Raw genomic sequence first — 13,347 nt, forward strand, 5'->3', positions numbered from 1 at the left:
CCCCCCAGGGGGATGGCCACACCACAATCCCTTCTCCATTCTCCTCTCGGGATCTTGAGCATGCACGCACACATGCCTGGCGTGAGTTTTAAGCCACCAGGTCCAGGACACGAACTGTGGTCAACTACACGGGAGTCCATCAACATAGCCATTACACTAATTGCTGGTCCCTCTTTATCAGATTTTAATGTCAATGGTATCCATCTTTCCTAAGCCAGAAATGATGGATACTGTACATGTGACTAGATTTTCCTTTAAATAAAAATTGAGGACTAGTAATTAATTTGCCTACAAAGTTATTAAAAATAAAGACATATTCTGAAATGCATGTTGTGTCGCTGCTATTATAAGGATTCTCATTTTAGGGGCCAGCAGGTGGTATGGTGGTTAAGATGTCTAGACTCCCATATGGCTAACTGTGGTTCGAGTCCTGGACCTGGCAGCTTGCTTTCACTTTTCTTCTCTTTCTCTCATCAACTTCAATAAAATAATGACAATGAATAAAGTTTTAAAAAAAAAGATTCTCATTTTAAGTTGGGCTGCGCTTAAAGACTTCGGACCACAAGCACAGTGCCTATAGCTTAGCCAATATTCCACACTTCAGAATTAGACTACATTTGTTGAAGTTAGAAACTGTTGGGGGGGCCGATAAGTGACATGGTGGCTAAGGGCACTGGACTCCCACATGGCTGACCACGGTTCGAGTCTGGGATCTGGCAGCTTGCTTTCTTGCTTTCTCTCTCTCACTCTGTTCTTCTCTAGTCAAATTTAAAAATATAAATATATATACATAAATAAAGTACGTTAAATAAAATCGTTCTAAAGAAAAGAAACTGTCAGGGACACATTCTGTTGAGCTTTATAATGTGGTATTTATTTTATCATTACTACTTTGATCCAGGTTGCAAAAGGTAAAGATAGGTAGTTTAATCACTATCTGTGTAGCAGTATGTAAAAAATGTTCTGTCTGGGGCCAGCAGGTGGCACGGAGGTTAAGATACTGGATCCCACATGACTGATTCTGCTGTTAGAGTCCCAGACCTAGTGGCTTTGAAAACAATCACTCCAGGCACGTGTGCATGTGTGCCCAAAACCCCAAGGGGAGAATAGAGGAGAAGAGATTGTAGTGTGGCCATCCCTCTTGGGGGGTGATTTCTCACTTTCCCTCTCTCTTTCTCTGTCTCTCTCTCTCCAGCGGACGCATGCACCCTATAGCAAAAAAAAAACACAAAAAAACAAAAAACCTGTCTGGTGTCAAAAAGAATGAGTTATAGTAGGCACACCTCTCACATCACTTTCCATACACTTAATTCATTATTAGCTTTGTATTTTATATTTTAAATATGTTATTTGGGAATTAAGTTGGGATTTTCAAACTTGAGCAGTAATAAGAACTGAAGGTTAATTGCAGGACCAAAAATCTACTCATGCTTATTATTTGTGTAACCTCTACGAATGTAGGGATGCTTCATTTTACCCACTCTTCCTTGTCCTTCGCAATGACTCCATGATGTGGCCATCCAGTGACTTTTTACCCTTGAGGAATGGAGGCTGGAAGTCTTGCCATGGTCACGCTGTCAGTCCTGGAGCCCCAGTCTTCTGACAGCACATAACCTTTCCAGTTGGTCAGTCCATCAGTTGTTTGTTCCCATCTATTTGTTTCAGGTACCCAGATCATAGAGGTTATTCTTTGATTTGGATAAGACAGAAGCATCTAGGTTTAGTAGAGAAGAAGATGGGTGACTCTAGCCAGTTGCCCTCACTGACCTTGTAGCCTAGCAGTCACATGTTGTACTACAGTGGGCACACTGCAGCAAGAAGCCTGCTCTAAGGGCTTAGCTCACTATGCAGCATCATGATACCACTTAACCGGTGGTGGTGGTGGTGATTTATTGTCTTGGGCCTTTTTTTTTTTTTTTTGAGAAGTTTTTGTTATAGGGTGCATGTGCTCGCCAGAGAGACAGAAAGTGAGAAGTCACCCCCCAGGGGGGATGGCCATGCCGTATTTCCTTCCCCTCCATTTTCTCAGGATCATGGGTATGCATGCACATGCGCCCAGCGTGAGTTTAAGCCACCGGGTCCAGGACTCGAACCACGGTCAACTACATGGGAGTCAACCGACAGCCATTACGCCAACTGCTGGTCCTGGGCTATTTGTTTTAATCAGTTCAATAGAGTGCTATCAATCTCTAGGACATCTGTTTTACTGTTGATAGCGTTTATCATCCTGACCAAAAGTTTCATGAAATTGACGACCCATTTCCCCTCTGCCTGGAGGAAGCATAGAATTTTAGAATTGAGAAAAATCTTAGAAATCATCTAGGGCAACTAATTTCTAAAGATGAAACTAAAGCTCAGCAAGGTTGTCCTTTGCCAAGGGTTCTGTAGCTAGATAGTTTCAAGCAGGACCTGAACTAGAACAACTCAAGGCTTTCTGAACTGTGCAGGCTAGTGCACCCTCATCCAGGCGGGAGGGCCACTGGTTGGTTGGCTGCTCGTTTCTTCTCTCAAGTCAATAGCCTTTAGAGTTTTCAGTTCAGCTTCTTAGCTTCTTTATCTGAGTGTTAATACAGTTTTAATAAGGAAAAAATGAGATCTCGGTTGAATTCTTGCTTTATAAATTTGATTTCCTATTTATAACTTAGTAATTGTGACTATGACTGTATGGTTCCAGAAATCTCTTAAGAGGTTTATAAAGAAAACAGCAAAAGATTTTCTTTTTAATTTGAATATTTCAAAACATCTATTTGTTTATCTTCAGGTTTTTTTTTTTTTGCCTTAGGGCATATTCGCTCCTTGGAGAAAGAGACACACACACAATGAGAGGGAAAGTGAGAAATCAGGACCCTCCCATCCCCTGGGGTGGGGGATGGCCATGTCATAGTCCCTTCTCCACCACTCTCTTCCTGGGATCGTGGATTGTCGGCATGTACACAGCATGCACACACACATGCGTCCAGCATGATTTTGAAGCTACCGGATCTGGGACTCAAACTGGTCAGCCATGTGGGAGTCCATGACATAACCTCTACACCATCTGCTGTCCTCTAATTTTTCAAAATATTTAAAAATTATATTGACAGACATGTCTTTATCTGTGTTACTCTACAACAGGTAGTAGGCTTAATCCATTGTTTTAAGTCATGACTGTCTTATGATGGGAACACATCTTTAGCTGTTTCTGCTTACTGACCATTTGTTTTGACATTGGGTACTTTTCTGCAAATAGAAAGATTATTCACTTAGAAAATGCTGACATTTTACTGAGCCTATGTGTAACTTTGTAATTGACCATAGTGAGATGAATTTTGTAAGTTGGCAGTATATAATGAATTTTAAAAGATCACGATGCAGTTAAGTGATGACATATAAATATTTATGCTTATTCATTACTTAAAGTTTATTCAGAATTTGGGTTAAGCACTTAAAGTCAGAGATATTAATGTATAATTCAAAATGACTTTTAAGTATCAAAGCATTTTCATTGAATGGTGTCGCTAAACTGATGGGAGTATTCCTTATTTATGTGATATAGATAGGTTTCCTAAAAACATTTTATATCTAACTTTCTAATGTGTATTCTTTTCTGTCAATTTCAGAGGTGGTGTGTCTTAATCATAAATTGTTAAGCAATTAGCAGTGCAAGCTGAGCATCCCTCATCTGAAAATCTAAAATGTCCCCAAATCCAAAGCTTTTTGAGCACCAATATGATGCTACAAGTGGAAAATTCCATACCTGATCTCACTTGATAGCTCTAAGTCAAATCACTGTACTGCACAAATATTATATATTTGTGTACAAGGGGACTTTAGAAAGTTTGTGGAAAAACTGAATTAAAGTATGAGTTTATTAAAAAAAAAAAAGTATGTGTTTGTTTTGGTGCAAAACACTGAAATCTAGGCTCCTTGGCCTACTAGTTAAGGGAACTGGATCCCACATTGCTGACTGCAGTTTGAATCCTTGGCCCACAGGGCTTGAAAAACATGTCAGGCTCATGTGTATGGATGCCCAAAATCCAGACAGGATAGAGCAGTGGAGAGAAGGGATTGTGGCATGACCATGCCTCACTGAGAGGTTCTCTCTCTCTCTCTCATGAACATGGTCTCTGGCAATCAAAAAAATGTTTTTGAACATTCATGCAGTTTTCCATAATGTGCGTTTTCTATGAACTTTTTGATGATCTCTCTATGTAAGGTATATGTAAAACAAATTAATTTCATCTTTAGATTTGGGTCCCATCCTCAAAATACCTCATTATGTGTATGCACACAACCAAAAATAAGATAAATAAATAATCTGCAATAATAGTATTATATAAACTACCCCCTAGGTACTTGTCAGTAAGTTCTGTTGGTTTCACCTGTATTGTATCCTGAACTCTCTATAGCTTTTATTTTACAGTAAAGCATTTCCTGATGAACATTTATTGAGCACCTACTCATTGCCAGGCTCTCCATTTCCTCATGGACTTTATATTCTACAATAGTAGGGGGACATAGACAGTAAACAAGCAAATGAATATATAGCAGGTACGAGGATAATAAGTGCTGTGGAGGAAGAGCAGGAGGATAAAACAAGAAGTGTGTGTGCACATAATTTTGCTTCAGTATGTCTTGCTGACTACTAAAGGAAGTAGACAATATAGGCATATAGGAGTGAAATTCCCCCACAAATAAGGAAAACAGCAAGGAGGCCATGAGGTTGGAAATAACAAGCAAAAGGGACAGTGTAAGTCTGGAAGCCTTCAAGAATCCTTTGGGCTTTGGGAAGGACGCTGACTTTACTTGAAGTGAGCTGAGACTAGAGGTAAGGAAATGATTCCCTCTTCTTTTTTTTTTTTTAAGAGATTTTTGCTATAGGGCATGTGCACCTGCCAAAGAGACAGAGACAGACAGAAAAATAGGAAGTGAGAAACCACCCCTTAGAGGAATGGCCACACTACAATCCATTTTCCTCCATTATCCTCTCAGGATTTTGGGCATGCATGCACATGTGTCTGGCAGGAGTTTCAAGTCACTGAGTCTGAGACCTGAACTGTGGTCAGCCGTGTGGGAGTCTAGCACCTTAACCACTATGCCACCTGCTGGCCCCACAACTCCTTCTTAAAAGAACCACTGGTGAGGCCGGCAGGTGGCGTGGTGGTTAAGGGCTGTGGACTCCCACATGGCTGACTGTGGTTCAAGTCCCGGATCTGGCGGCCTGCTTTCTTACTTTCCCTGTCTCTCTCTGGTCAAATTAAATAAATAAATTTAAAAACAAACAAACAAACAAAAAAGAACCACTGGCTATTAGCGGGAAAGGGGTAGGATAAGGCAAAGGGAAGAGAAACCAAACAGGAGAGATTAGTGTAATAATCAAGACAAGCATGGGAGTGACTGGGAAGAAAGTAGGAAAGTAGGCACTCATTGAATGTTCATCAGGAAATGCTTTGTTACAATCCTGTAGTGAGGACATCCTCTTTTTTTTTTGGAGAGGTTTTTGCTAGAGGGTGAGTAGGCTCACCAGAAAGACAGAGGGAAACAGAGAGAGAAAAGGGAGAAATCGCCACCCAGGTGGTATGGCCATGCTGCAGTCTCTTCTCCATTCTCCTCTCAGGACATTGGGCATGCACACACATGTGCCTGTAAGCCACTGGGTCTGGGACTCGAACTGTGGTTGACTACGTGGGAATCCAGCAACATAGCCATTACACCAACTGCTGGTCCCAAGGATATCCTCTTTTGATACAAATAATCCATTTACCTTTCTTTTCTTTTCTTTCTTTTTTTTTTGGTGGGGGGGCATAGGGCATGTGTGCTCACTGGAAAGACAGAGAGAAAGTGAGAAATCACCCACAAGGGGGAATGGCCTGGCCACAGTCCCTTCTTCTAGGATACTGGGCATGCATGAATACATGCCTGGCATGATTTTCAAGTCACAGGGTCTGGGACTGGACCATGGTTAGTCATGTGGAGTTCAGTATCTTAATCCCATGCCACATGCTGGCCCTACCTTTCCATTTTTATTGTTCTGTTTTAATTAAAGCTGACTAGAAACATACCCTTGAAAATAAAAGTTGTGGGAGCAGTGGTTAGCGTAATGGCTATGTCACTGGACTCCCATGTAGTTGACCGCGGTTTGAGTCCTGGTCCTGGTGTCTTAAACTCACGCCGGGTGCGTGTGCGTGTGTGCCCAAGATCTCGAGAGGAGAATGGAGGAGAAGGGATTGTGGCGTGGCCATCCCTTCTCGCTTTCTATCTCTCTGGCGAACGCACGTGCCTTATAGCAAAAAACCTCTCCGAAAAGAAAAGAAAAGAAAAGTTGTATAATTAAAGCATGTAAGAATTGAACTTTAAGAATTTTTCTCCAGGAGCCTGAAGATTTGTTAGTAGGTTGGCCCTGTAGCGTAGTAGTTAAGGAAGCTTGATCCCACATGGCCAACCATAGTTTCAAATTCTGGCCCTATAGGCTTTAAAAACCCATGGGATGCATGTGTGCCCCAAATCTCAACAAGATGGAGAAATGGAGGAGAAGAGATACCATGTGACCGTGCCTCACTAGGGTACTTCCTCATACGCTCTCTGTATTTTTTCCTCTGAAGAGTGCATATTCCCTCTGACAGTTAAAAGGAAAAACATTTTGTTGATGAACTTAAGTGTCTATAGTTAAAATTAAGGCTAGCTTAGTTCAAATTCCACATATTTCTGAATAATTTTATGCTTGTATTCAAAAATATTTCTTTATGTTTATAGTTAAAAATTGCAAAACATGGTACATTGTCAATTAATGAGAATATTAATATTTGGAAGTTGGACTTCTTACTGTTATTTCTCTCGATTATAGGTGAAGTGTTTGACTATTTGGTTGCACATGGAAGAATGAAGGAAAAAGAAGCAAGAGCTAAATTTAGACAGGTATGAATTAATGCATCTTTAGTTAATTTAATAAAGTTAACTTGCATAAACCCTAAAGCAAACAAGTATTTGCTGCTATAAATGTTTCTTCTTCTTTTTTTTTTTTTCTTTTTCTGTGAGAGATTTTTGCTATAGGGTGCGTGTGCTCACCAGAAAGACAGAGACAAAGAGACAAAAAGCAAGAAATCACCCCCCACGGGGGATGGCCACACCGCAATCCCTTCTCCTGTTGGGATCCTAGACACGCATGCACACACACCTGTCGTGAGTTTAAGCCACTGGGTCCAGGACTCAAACCACGGTCTATTACATGGAAGTCCAGCGACATAGCCATTACTCTAACTGCTGGTCCTACTGCTATAAATGTTTTTAAGCGAAGTTGGCAGGAGTTGCCCAGTTATTTTACCAAAAATGTATGAAGTATCTTTCATGCTTATGGCACTGTGCTAAAAGCAGCTGTCGGTTTTATTCCCAATAGCCTTGTAATTGGGCCATTAGTCTTTTTGCAAATCTTTGCTTTTGATGATTGAGACTTAAAAATCTGGATCCTTTCAAAAATACCTGTAATTACATTATTTAAAACTGTTTCAGGCCCAGCTACAGGCACACAGCAGAGGGCACTACTGCACAGTGACTAGAGCTGCATGGGAGGCCTGAGTTCAGTTCCTGGCTAGCCTGAACAGGCCGGTGCAGTGACACACATCGGTGGTCCTAGCTGCTTGGGAAGCTCGGGCAGGAGGATCTTGACATGCAGAGACCCTGTCAGAAAGAACTGTCTTTCTTTCTTTCCCTGCCCCCCACACATTTTCTCTTAAAAAAAAAATCATTAACAAGAAGAGTGTTGCAAATCCGAAAATTCATTATTAGTTTGTCTAACCCAAGACAGGACTAAATATAACTTAATTTGTTCAATAGTGACTTTTCTTCTTGCTTTGTCTTTACTGTACTCTTTAGGCACTCTTTTTTTTTTTTTTTTTTTGGAGAAGTTTTTGCTATAGGGCGCGTGCGCTTGCCAGAGAAACAGAGAGAGACAGAAAGCGAGAAATCATGCCCCAGGGGGATGGCCACACTGCAATCCCTTCTCCTCCATTCTCCTCTCGGGATCTTGGGCACGCATGCACACGTGCCCAGCGTGAGTTTTAAGCCACCGGGTCCGGGATGCGAACCACGGTCGACTACATGGGAGTCCAGCGACATAGTCATTATGCTAACTGCTAGTCCCTAGGCACTCATTTTAATAAACACTTTTTAAGCATAAAGGTGACTTGACTTTCCTGTCTCTAATAATAATAATTGCTATTAGTTGACCATTACCTACCAGACAGTGGGAGAAGTGATTTATCTAAATTAAGATAAACCTTGCAGTAGGACCAGCAGATGGCATAATGGTTATGTTGCCAGACTCCCATGTAGTTGACTACAGTTCGAGTCCTAGACCCGGCAACTTAAAACTCATGCTGGGCGCATGTACATGCATGCCCAGTATTTCAGGAGGAGAATGGAGGAGAAGGGATTGTGGCATGGCTATCCCCCTGAAGGTGGTGATTTCTTAGTTTCCATCTCTCTGGTGTGCATACATGCCCTATTCCAAAAATCTTTCTTTCCAAAAAGAAAAGGGTAAACTTGACCAGAGAGGGACAGAGAGAGGGAATACACGCCCTCTGGCAAATTAAAGTTCTCATGTTCAGAAAGGTGGTTTTAGCTGATTTTCAGATTTTCTCTGAACAGTATCTCCTTTGTTTTGCCTAATCTGGTGTTTTCAGCTAAGGACTTATTTATAAGTTTCTTAACTTTTGCTGTTGCTTATATTTAATCTAAAAATGTAGTATTTAAATTAAAGTATTAAATACTAATGGTACTTGCTTTTTTTTTTTTTTTTTTTTTTGGGGGGGTTTTTGCTATGGGGCCGGTGCACTGTCTTGCCAGAGAGACAGAAAGTGAGAAATCACCCCCCAGGAGGGATGGCCACGCCGCAATCCCTTCTCCTACATTCTCGTCTCGGGATCACATGCACCCGGCGTGAGTTTTAAGCCACCGGGTCTGGGACGCGAACTGCGGTCGACTACGTGGGAGTCCAGCGACATAGCCATTACGCTAACTGCTGGTTCCCGGTACTTTCTATTTTTTAAAAGAATTACTTTATTAAACTTTATTTACTTACTTATTTTAACTTGACCAGAAGGACAGAGAGAGGGAAAGCAAGAAAAGAAATCGCCAGTTCTGGGCCTCGAACTGCAGTTAGCCACATGGTAATCCAGCATCCTTAACCACCATGCCACTTGCCAGCCCCGCTCTGAAGTATTATGTCTAGGATAGGTGGGTCCCATGTGACTTATGACTAAGAGCTGGTGATGGGGTAGCCATGGCGGAACAGCAATGATGCCGTGCTACACGATGCACAGTACATATGAGGTCCCTGGTTTGTGTCCTAAAGTCTCCCTGTGTGTGCTGAAGGGTGGGTGTGTGGGTGTGTGCACGTGCATACGCACACATACATGAACCTGGCTGTCTGAGGCTGGAGATGGATTGCAACATGAAGACCTTGTTGGGGGGTCCCTGTGTCTCCCTTTCTCTCTCTCTCCCTCTTCTCCCTCTCTCATAGAAGAAATAAAAGAGCTGATGATTTGGAGAAAAAAAAAATATTTTCATTCTAACTCCAGTTTTATATATATGTAATCATATATATCTGAATGCAAGTATAAAATACAGAAGAAAGAACCAGCAGAAGGAACCAGCAGTTAGCGTAATGGCTATGTCGCTGGACTCCCACGTAGTCGACCGCGGTTCGTGTCCCGGACCCGGTGGCTTAAAACTCACGCTGGGCGCGTGTGCGTGCGTGCCCAAGATCCCGAGAGGAGAATGGAGGAGAAGGGATTGCGGCGTGACCATCCCCCCTGGGGGGTGATTTCTCGCTTTCTGTCTCTATGTCTCTCTGTGTCTGGCGAGCGCACGCGCCCTACAGTGAAAATCTCTCCAAAAAAAGAAAAAAAAAGAAAGAACCAGCAGATAATGTAATTGTTATGTCATTGGACTCCCATGTAGTTGGCTGGTTTGAGTCCCGTATCCAGTGGCTTTAAACATACTGTTGGCACCTGTGCATGTGTACCCAGAATCCTGAGAGGAGAGTGGAGAAGCGATTGCTGTGTGGCCATCCCTCCCAAAGGCTGATTTCTCAATTTCTATCTCTCTGTCTCTTGGGCGAGCACACCACCTATAGCAAAAATCTCTCTCTCTCTAAAAAAAACTAAAAATACAAAAGAGAAAACTAGAAGAAGCAAATACAAAAAAGTATTAAGAACTGAATGGGAGCAGCAGACAATGTATGGTTATGTCACTGGACTCCCATGTAGCTGATTATGGTTTGAATCCTGGACCCAATGACTTAAAACTCAGAACAGGCATGTGTGCATGCCTGCCTAAAATCTCAAGAGGAGAGTGGAGGAGAGGGATTGCAGCATGGCCACCACCACCACCACACCACACCCCCGGGGGGTGACTTCTTGTTTTCTGTCTCTCTCTGTCTCTCCAAGTACATGCACCCTATGGCAAAAATCTCAAAAAAAAATTTTTATATATATATGTGTGTGTGTGTGTGTGTACATATATATCAAGAGAGGGTATCTTTACTTAGTGATACTACAGAAGTATATGTGTTTGTATTTTTCTGTTATCTAAAATTCTATAATGAGTATATAAAACTTGGAAGTGTTTTGTTTTCTGAGTTTGTTTTGTTTTTTATGTTTTTGCTATAGGGCATGTGTACTCATTGGACATAGACAGAAAGAGGGAAAGTGAGAAATCATCCCCCAGACGGATGGCCATGCCACAATCTTGTCACCATTCTCCAGATTTTGGGAATATGCACATGGTGTGATATTCATGAGTCCAGGCATCAAACCATAGTCAGCCATGCGGGAGTCCAGCACTTAAACTACCATGCCACCTGCTGGCCCCTTGGAGGGTTTTGTTTTGTTTTGTTTTGTTTTGTTTTGTTTTGTTTTTAAGAGTGGTTTTTTTTGCTATAGGGCATGTGTGTTCACTGGAAAGACAGAAAAAGAGAGAGAGACAGAAAGCAAGAAATCACCCTCCAGGAGGGATGACCACGCCGTTAATCCCTTTTCTTTGGGATCTTGGGCATGCACGTACATGCACCTGGGATGAGTTTCAAGTCATCAGATCTGGGACTCGAACTGCAGTTTATTACATGGGAATCCAGTGACATAAATATTACGCTATTGACTAGTCTTGTGGGAGTTTTTGTTTTGTTTTGTTTTTTTTCCTTTTAATGGTAAGGTTTTTCTTCCATAGGTTGCGTGTGCTTACCAGAGAGCGAGAGAGAGACTGTGAGTCAGTCAGTGAGAAGGAAAGTAAGAAATCACCCCCTAGGGGGATAGCCGCACCACATTCCCTTCTCCATTCTCCTCCTGGGATCCTGGGCATGTACACACACACATACACCTGGCATGATTTTCAAACAGCCAGATTCTGGACTTGAACCATGGTTAGCCATGTGAGAGTCCGGCACCTGAACCATTAGACCACCTGCCAGCCCCTGGAGATGTTTTATTAAAAAGTTGTCAGTAGATACTGCAGGGTGCGGATGGCCGGTGCTGCTGCCCGGTTGCGAGTCAGCAAAAGCGGCAGGAAGTTCGTACTGGGCAAGAGGCGAGCAGTCTGTGGCTTAGGGAACCCAGTGACAATTTACTGAATTAAAGTTCTACCAACGAGCTGCTAAACCAGAACAAATTCAAAAATAGATTCGTGCCCATAAATTGAAGTACCTGGGTGTTCCTAAGTATTGGGGGTCTGGTCTGCATGATAAAAATGGGAAAAGTTACAGGTTTATGATAATAGATCGCTTTGGGAGTGACCTTCAGAAAATATATCAAGCAAATGCCAAAAGGTTTTCTCGGAAAACTGTCTTGAAGCTAAGCCTAAGAATTCTGGATATTCTGGAATACATTCACGAACACAAGTATGTACACAGAGATATCAAAGCCTCAAATCTGCTCCTGAGCTACAAAAATCCTGACCAGGCTTACTTGATAGATTATGGCCTTGCTTATTGGTATTGTCCAAAAGGAGTTCATAAAGAGTACAAAGAGGATCCCAAAAGATGTCATGACGGCACTATTGAATTCACAAGCATTGATGCGCGATGCGCACAATGGTGTGGCCCCATCAAGACCTGGTGATTTGGAAATACTTGGTTACTGCATGATCCAGTGGCTTAGTGACCATCTTCCTTGGGAGGATAATTTGAAAGATCCTAACTATGTTAGAGATTCCAAAATTAGTTACAGAGAAAATACTGCAAGTTTGATGAACAAATGCTTCCCTGAGAAAAACAAGCCAGGTGAAATTGCTAAATACATGGAAACAGTGAAGTTACTGAACTATACTGTAAAACCTCTTTATCAAAATTTACGAAATAAAAAAAAAAGTGTACGAGATATTCTTTTGCAAGGACTTAAAGCTATAGGAAGTCGGGATGATGACAAACTGGACCTCAGCGTTGTGGAGAATGGAGGCTTGAAAGCAAAACAGCAGCAAGGAAGAGAAAGAAGGAAATGGAAGAAAGCACAGAATCTAGTGTTAAAGATATTTGGAATGTTCAAACTCACCGACAGAGGACGCCACACAGACTCGTTCAAGAACCAGAAAGAGACCCCAGAAGTAAATCAAATGCCATGAACCAACTTTCTTTTTTTCCTTTCATTGGACTTTTGTATTGTGTTTTATTTTTATGAGTCTTGTGCAGTGGAAGCAGTAATTAAATATCTGTGTCTTTGGAAAACAAACTTAAAAAAAAATACTTTGTACAATTTATTAAAGGCTAATATACATTAATTCCCACATCTTTTTTTTTTTTTTTGAGAGGGTTTTTTTGCTATAGGGCTCGTGGGCTCGCCAGACAGACAGAGACAGAAAGCAAGAAATCACCCCCCAGGGGGGATGGCCACGCCACAATCCCTTCTCCTCCATTCTCCTCCCAGGATCTTGGGCATGCATGCACATGTGCCTGGCGTGAGTTTAAGCCACCGGGTCCAGGACTTGAACCGCGGTCGACTACATGGGAGTCCAGCGACATAGCCATTACGCTAACTGCTGGTCCCGGAATTCCCGCATCTTCAGGTTATACTCTTTAAGCTTTTTCAAGCTGTGTGTGTTTGAGGTTTGGGAATCTGTGTAAGAAAAATTACTGTAGATGATGTGCACTCTTTTAATCACTGTGCGTTTCCTAGATAGATAAAAAGTCTGTCAAAGTCCTCACTTTTAAGGAAATGCAAAACTTAAAATAAAAGTCTCTTTTTGCTTGATAACAAATAAGCAATTTGTTGGTGGGAAAAAAAAATAGAAAAGAAAAGTTATCAGTAGAAGGGGGTGACAGGTGGCCTGGTGTTTAAAGGTCCTGGATTCCCACATGGCCAGCCGCAGTTCAGGTACTAGACC

General features: G+C 41.9%; 1 protein-coding gene and 1 pseudogene across 6 annotated transcripts in view; both read left to right on the top strand.

Moving 5' to 3' along the window:
- The window catches only part of MARK3 (microtubule affinity regulating kinase 3), a 159,363-nt gene that overhangs the window by 76,355 nt on the left and 69,661 nt on the right, over positions 1 to 13,347 (top strand). For all 6 annotated transcript variants that reach the window (XM_006160041.3, XM_006160042.3, XM_006160043.3 and 3 more), the window contains exon 6: positions 6,824 to 6,894. In XM_006160041.3, the coding sequence (XP_006160103.1) occupies positions 6,824 to 6,894 (71 nt within the window). The remainder of the gene's footprint in view (positions 1 to 6,823; positions 6,895 to 13,347) is intronic.
- Positions 11,598 to 12,743, top strand: LOC102495930 (serine/threonine-protein kinase VRK1 pseudogene; annotated as a pseudogene).

This window comes from Tupaia chinensis, unplaced genomic scaffold (genome assembly GCF_000334495.1).
Source record: "Tupaia chinensis unplaced genomic scaffold, TupChi_1.0 Scaffold000671_2, whole genome shotgun sequence".
NCBI classification, from domain to species: domain Eukaryota; kingdom Metazoa; phylum Chordata; class Mammalia; order Scandentia; family Tupaiidae; genus Tupaia; species Tupaia belangeri.